This window comes from Pelodiscus sinensis, chromosome 1, assembly GCF_049634645.1.
Source record: "Pelodiscus sinensis isolate JC-2024 chromosome 1, ASM4963464v1, whole genome shotgun sequence".
Taxonomy (NCBI): Eukaryota; Metazoa; Chordata; order Testudines; family Trionychidae; genus Pelodiscus; species Pelodiscus sinensis.
Window position 1 is genome coordinate 332336317 of NC_134711.1, and position 6985 is coordinate 332343301.

At 45.0% G+C, this 6985-nt stretch overlaps 1 protein-coding gene across 1 annotated transcript; it reads right to left on the reverse strand.

Moving 5' to 3' along the window:
- Nucleotides 1–221: 221 nt before the first annotated feature.
- Nucleotides 222–1169, reverse strand: LOC102458943 (olfactory receptor 52N2-like). Its single transcript, XM_006111292.2, has one exon. It carries the CDS (start codon nucleotides 1167–1169, stop codon nucleotides 222–224), a length of 948 nt encoding a protein of 315 aa, XP_006111354.2.
- Nucleotides 1170–6985: the final 5816 nt, after the last annotated feature.

Here is a 6985-nt window from a genome sequence, read left to right on the forward strand (position 1 = left end):
AGGTGTGGAATCTTGGAGTTCCAGTTATAAGCTTTTAAAAAGGTGGCAATATTATGCATTCATGATTTGCATGAGTCCACCGTTTGTCACCCTGACCCAGCCTAGGAAGGCCAGGAAATTATGTAAGGTCTCCTTGGCTCTTCAGGCAATGGGTCAGGGAAGAAGGTCCTACAGTGTGTGCATGGAGGTCACTATGAGAGCCAGAGCACCAGGAGAAAAGTTTAGGTCCCTTTATGAGTAACAAGCTGGAACAGACTGTTCTGCAACTGTTTGGTCCTCACCCCATAGATGATGGGGTTTAGCATGGGGGGCACCAGCGAGTACAAATTGGATATGAGGACGTGGACCCATAGGGCAATATTGTGGCCAAAACGGTACGTGAGGGAGGAAAAGATAATTGTGATGTAAAAGACTAAGATGGCACAGAGGTGGGAGATGCAGGTGTTAAAAGTTTTCAGCCGGGCGTCCTTGGTGGGGAGGCTGAAGATGGCTCTGAGGATCTGGGTATAGGACACAGTGATAAAAATCACATCCAGACCAGGCAAAAAGGATGCCACAAAGAGACCGTAGTAACTATTGATGCGGGTGTCAGCACAGGCCAGCTTCACCACGGCCATGTGCTCGCAGGACGAGTGGGGGATGATGTTGGTTCTGCAATATGGCAAATTCCTTGCCAGTAATGGAAAAGGCAGCACAAGCACGCCACCGCGCAGTACCACGGCCAGACCAATCTTGGCCACCACAGAGTTTGTCAGGATGGTGCAGTGTCTCAGGGGATCACAGATGGCCACATAGCGATCAAAAGCCATGGCTACCAAAATCCCAGACTCCATCATGGAGGAGCAGCGAAGGAAATACATTTGGGTGAGGCAGGCATTGAAATCGATCTCCCTGGAATTGAACCAGAAGATGCTCAGTGTTTTGGGCAGGGTGCACGTGGACAGGGCCAGGTCAATGAAGGCCAGCATGCTGAGGAAATAATACATGGGCCCATGGAGGCTCGGCTCCCTCTTCACAATGAATAGAATGGCAGAGTTTCCCAAGACAGCTATAGCGTACATGGTACAGAAGGGGATGGAGATCCAGACGTGGGCTCCCTCCAGGCCAGGAATTCCAAGTAGAATGAAGGCGGAAGGGTTGGTGAAGTTGGCAGTGTAGGAAGCTGACATGGAGTAGGTGAGAAGGTGTCCAACTCTGAGGCAGAACGGTGTCTCCTGCATGTGCCGTCCTTTCCCCGACTTCCTGTATGTGTATAGGGCTACGGTGATGGTCACAGTGCAAATACCTGGTTGGAGAGACCACGTTAAGATGAGATATTCAATAAAACACTGCCGACTGTTCTCAGGGGAGGCAGAGATTGGTCACCTACCACATATTGAAAACATGACTTTTTTCATTATTCATAGAGACTAATTGTGAACAACTGACTCTACTAATGCCAGTAGCCTATTTCAGATGATCTATGCAGCAATAACTCTTGCGTGTCATATGGTGGACTTTCTAGACACAACCAGGACATATGATTGTGATACCAGTTATCTGTCATCTTCAGGAGTGGCCAAATCAAAGACCAAGACTGATTTTCCAAGGAATGGGATACAGAAGAACTTGCTCTGGACATAAGTTCAGTTTTGACCATCCAGTCTCTATGAAGAATATTGTAGATACGCTATGACAAGCAGGGAGACAGCCAGATGCAGACTGAAAAATCTGGGACTCTTTAAGAAAGAGGCAAACAGGGAGGCATATGAGAGAGGTGAGGAAAATAAACACATGGGATCGATTACATTCAAATAAACCAACAGAGAAGAATTCCCAACTGGTATTACCTATACACACTCGCTGTGTCTAGACTGGCCAGTTTTTCCGCAAAATCAACTGATTTTGCGGAAAAACTTGCCAGCTGTCAAGTATCAGAGGGGTAGCCATGTTAGTCTGAATCTGCAAAAGCGACGAGGAGTCCTGTGGCACCTTATAGACTAACTGAAGTGTAGGAGCATAAGCTTTCATGGGCAAAGACCCACTTCGTCAGATGCATGTAGTGGAAATTTCCAGAGGCAGGAATAAATATGCAGGCCAGGATCAGACGAAGTGGGTCTTTGCCCGCATCTGACGAAGTGGGTCTTTGCCCACGAAAGCTTATGCTCCTACACTTCAGTTAGTCTATAAGGTGCCACAGGACTCCTCGTCGCTTTTGCCAGCTGTCTACACTGGCCACTTGAATTTCCGGAAAAGCACTGGCGATCTCATGTAAGATCGTCAGTGTTCTTGCAGAAATACTGTGCTGCTCCCATTTGGGCAAAAGCCCTCTTGCGCAAATGATTTGCGCTAGAGGGCCAGTGTAAACGGCACAGTACTGTTTTCCGCAAAAAAGCCCCGATCGTGAAAATGGCGATCAGGGCTTTTTGGCGGAAAACTGAGTCTAGATTGGCCACGGGTGCTTTTCCGCAAAATGTGCTTTTGCGGAAAAGTGTCCTGTCAATCTAGACGCAATTTTTCCGAAAATGATTTTAACGGAAAACTTTTCCGTTAAAAGCATTTCCGGAAAATCATGCCAGTGTAGACGTAGCCACTTAGTTCTTCAACATAATGTATTCTCTGCACTGAGGAAAATTATCAGCAAAACTGATGGGGAGGAATAGGTTAGAAAGAAAACTGGAAATGACAAATGTCAGTTATTTATGAGTTTATTTCACAGGAAATAAGCAACAATTCCACAGGTGATGAAAAGCACAACTGCAGCTAAAAGCCCAGCTGAATGGCAAACTGAATGTAATAGCTGAGGAAGGGGAAAATATTTTAGAATCATAGAATATTTGCATTCGAAGGGGCCTGGAGTGCTCATCAAATAAATCCAGTGGATTAATGGCGAGAAAAAGTATATCCCACACACCTTCTGGGTGAGGTCTACTTTTCCGTGTAGTGACTGAGATCACTTACAGAGGGTATGTCTACACTTGCACCCTAGTTCGAACCAGGGATACAAATGCAGGCATTTGAAATAGTCAATGAAGCGGGGATTTAAATATCCCGCACTTTATTAGCATGATATCGCTGGTGTGCTAGTTCGAATTACAGCTGATTCGAACCAGGAAGTGCGCACTGGGATGTGTTAGTTCGAACCAAACCCCATTGGTTTGAATTAACGTTACTCCTCATTTTTGAGGAATTCAAGAAGACAGACTTTCAAGAAAACAGTTTTGTCCATTGGTTTTGCTTCCCATGGGGTCTTGCCTACCAACTCTCTGAGTTTCCTAAAGTCTGTCTTCTTGAAATCCATTTATGATAAATGCAAAAAGAGACTATAAATAGCAAACAACAGAAATGGGAAGTTCTGCAAATTGAATAGGTTAAAAACATTAGAGAAAATCCCATGCTTGGCAGAGCTTGTTAAAGCTACCGTAGAACCTTACAGTTACAAACATAAAAGTTGTGAATTTACTGATCAATCGCGCATCTCGTTCGGAATCACAAGTACACAATCAGGTAGCAGCAGAGGCAAAACAAAGGAAAATGGCAGACATGGGCTAGTTTTGTGTTAAAAGTAAACTTTTAAAAATAAAGGGGAAGCTTTAAAATTTGACACGATTAGGACACAATGGAAAGACAGGAACGAGATTAAGTAAAAAAGAAATTCTAGGACTATAATTATGCCAATCAACAACATGGTTCATGAAAAAGCAGAATTGTCAACAATCCCTGCTTTCATCCTTCAGTAAGAGTACACATTTGGCGGTTCAAGGAAACCACAATGAGGCAACCAAGTTGGATTTCTCTGAGGAATTTGACAGAGTAGTTTTATGCCCCTGTATAAAACTATGGTACACCCACATCTTGAATACTGTGTACAGATGTGGTCTCCTCACCTCAAAAAACATATTTTGGCCTAGGAAAGGGTTCAGAAAAGGGCAACTAAAATGATTAGGGGTTTGGAACGGGTCCCATATGAGGAGAGGTTAAAGAGACTCGGACTTTTCAGTTTAGAAAAGAGGAGACTGAGGGGGGATATGATACAGGTCTATAAAATCATGAGTGATGTGGAGAGGGCCAATAAAGAAAAGTTATTTATTAGTTCCCTAAATAGAAGAACTAGAGGACACCAAATGAAATGAATGGGTAGCAGGTTTAAAACTAATAAAAGAAAGTTCTTCTTCACACAGCGTGTAGTCAACCTGTGGAACTCCTTGCCAGAGGAGGCTGTGAAGGCTAGGACTATAATAGAGTTTAAAGAGAAGCTAGATAATTTCATAGAGGTTAGGTCCATAAAAGGCTATTAGCCCGGGGATAAAATGGTGTCCTTGGCCTTTGCTTGTCAGAGGCTGGAGAGGGATGGCAGGAGACAAATCGCTTGATCATTGTCTTCGGTCCATCCTCTCTGGGGCACCTGGTGCTGGCCACTGGGCTAGATGGACCTTTGGTCTGACCCAGTACGGCCGTTCTTATGTTCTTATGTAGTATGGGAAAAGAATATGAACATTATATGATCTCAGTAGAGCACACGGTAAAAGGACTGGCGTACTTACAAATCTCAGGATGCAGTTCTCATTGGACCATTGCCAATGAATTGGGATGTTCCTAGAGGAGTCCTGCAGGGATCTGTTGAAGGCTCAACTCTACTCAATATTTTCATGGATGATCTGGAAGGCAATAGAAAAGCACTGCAGATAAAATGTGCGGATGATCCAAGGACTGGTAGAGGGGTAACTGAGCAGCCAGAGCAGACGTACCAACTGATCTCCAGTGTTTGGTGAGCTGGCTGCAAAGAAACAAAATATGTTAACACTGTCAAATCCCAAATTATCCTCTTGGGGCCCGAACCACGGCCTAGATGTGAGCGGGGTGGTCACAGAAGTCCCCTTGGGGGTGCCTCCTGGGGTGCTGCCACAGGCACTCCCATTTGCGTTCTTGCTCTCTGGGAACCCTAATTGCCCAGTGCTGCTGGGCCAGCTCCCTGGTCTCCCCCAGCCAAGGCCCCGAGCTGAGGTCCCTGCCCCCACCGAGAAGCAGCACAGACACTGAACCACCTCAGGTCCAAGGAGAGTGCAGTGTAGGGCCCAGCTCCTTGGGATACCCCTCCCCAGATGGGATCAAAACCCCCAATAAATGACCTGGGTGAGCCCCCTTTAACAATGGAAGGGGGATGTGCACACTGGGTGCCTCCCCTCCCGCCAGGTAACTATTATTTACACTGGGCTTGATAGAAAATAAAAGTGATTGTGTTAAGTGCAAGCAGTAGGATTGAAGTGGTGATAAGTGAAAACAGGCCGAGCAAAATAGGTTACAAAGCAAAAGAAACAAAAACGTTTGGCTAATTCTACACTGAAACCTCAGCACAAACTCTTCAAACTCACCCTAAAACCTCTTTTCAAACTCTTTTCCAGCTGCCCCTGCAAACCAGGCTGTCTCCCCACCCTGGGGTCTTCGGCTCCTTCCTTCAGGTGCAGCCCGGCCAAAAGACCAAGGCCCCTGCTTTCCTATTCTTTGTTAAGGAATAGAGGCCCCTATGTACCAACCACCATTAGCCTTAGGGATAAAAGAGACTGTTTAAAAGTTGCTCATAAAGACTTTGAGGATAACATCCTCCATGTCTCTCATTCACACAATTAAATCCACAAAGTATTCCCCACTCCATGGCTGTGTGTAGACTGGCCAGTTTTTCTGGAAAATAAGCCGCTTTTCCGGAAAAACTTGCCAGCTGTCTACACTGGCCGCTTGAATTTCTGCAAAAACTCTGAATTCCTACTGTAAGAAATCAGTACTTTTTGTGGAAATACTATGCTGCTCCCGTTCGGGCAAAAGTCCCTTTTGTGCAAAAGTTTTGCGCAAAAAGGCCAGTGTAGACAGCCCAGATTTGTTTTCCGCAAAAAAGCCCCTCTCGCAAAAATGGCAATTGAGGATTTTTGCGTAAAAGCACATCTAGATTTTGCGGAAAAGCGTCCGTGCCAATCTAGACGCTCTGTTCCGAAAATGCTTTCAACGGAAAACTTTTCCGTTAAAAGCATTTCCGGAAAATCATGCCAGTGTGGACATAGCCCATATGTCTAATTTTACACACACAAATGATACACACATCAAAGTAAGAGAAACAGATCCAGTGGATCGTGACATGCAGATTGGTGGTTACATGAAATAATTTGCTCAAAGCACCTTTGAGTTATGTATATTCATGTCCATACGTCTATTTCATAAAGCATGAGGGGATCCGTCACACTAATGCACTGTATATTGGAAATCAGGGACACTGAAAAGTATTTGGGGGTCAATGTGGAATTCCCAGTGCTTTGCTGTGGACAAATGGGCCAATGTATAAACAGGTGTCTTGGAGAAGGGGAAGGATTTGACTGCAGCACATGATGTCGGTGAAAGCAACTAGTGCTGTCATAAGGTCCGCATTTTGGAAAGGATGTTGAAAAATTGGAGATGGTGCACAAAAGAACCACAAAAATATTTGAAGCTGGCGAAAGTGTGGGACAGAAAGGCTTTGTCTAGAGTCCATGGCTTTTCTGGGATACTGGAGGTATCCCCATGAAGCAATGCTGCATCCAAGGAACATGTCCACTTTTCAAAAAACATTAAAAAAGGGGATGCTCTCGTTCACCATCCCTGTAAACCTCTTTCTATGAGGCATAGGGGATGTATCACACAAGCAGGGAGAGGGATAGCTCAGTGGTGTGAGCATTGGCCTGCTTAAACCCAGGGTTGTGAGTTCAATCCTTGTCGTGGCCATTTGGGGCAAAAATTCATTAAGGATGGTGCTTGGTCCTGCTGTGAAGGCAGGGGATTGGACTCAATGACCTTTCAAGGTCCCTTCCAGTTCTAGGAGATAGACAATCTCCATTAATTTAAAAGCACTTTTTTCCCCCCAAAATTTGGCGCTGGGCAGACACGCCAAATTTTGGGAAAGCCTTTTTCAAAAGTAAACCAGAAAAATATATGCAATTTGCATACCACAAATTGCGTATCTTTTTCCAATTTAACTCTGCAG

Excerpts from the sequence above, each read along its gene's own strand:
- LOC102458943 (XM_006111292.2), bottom strand. The coding sequence starts at position 1,169 with ATGTCAGCTTCCTACACTGCCAACTTCACCAACCCTTCCGCCTTCATT.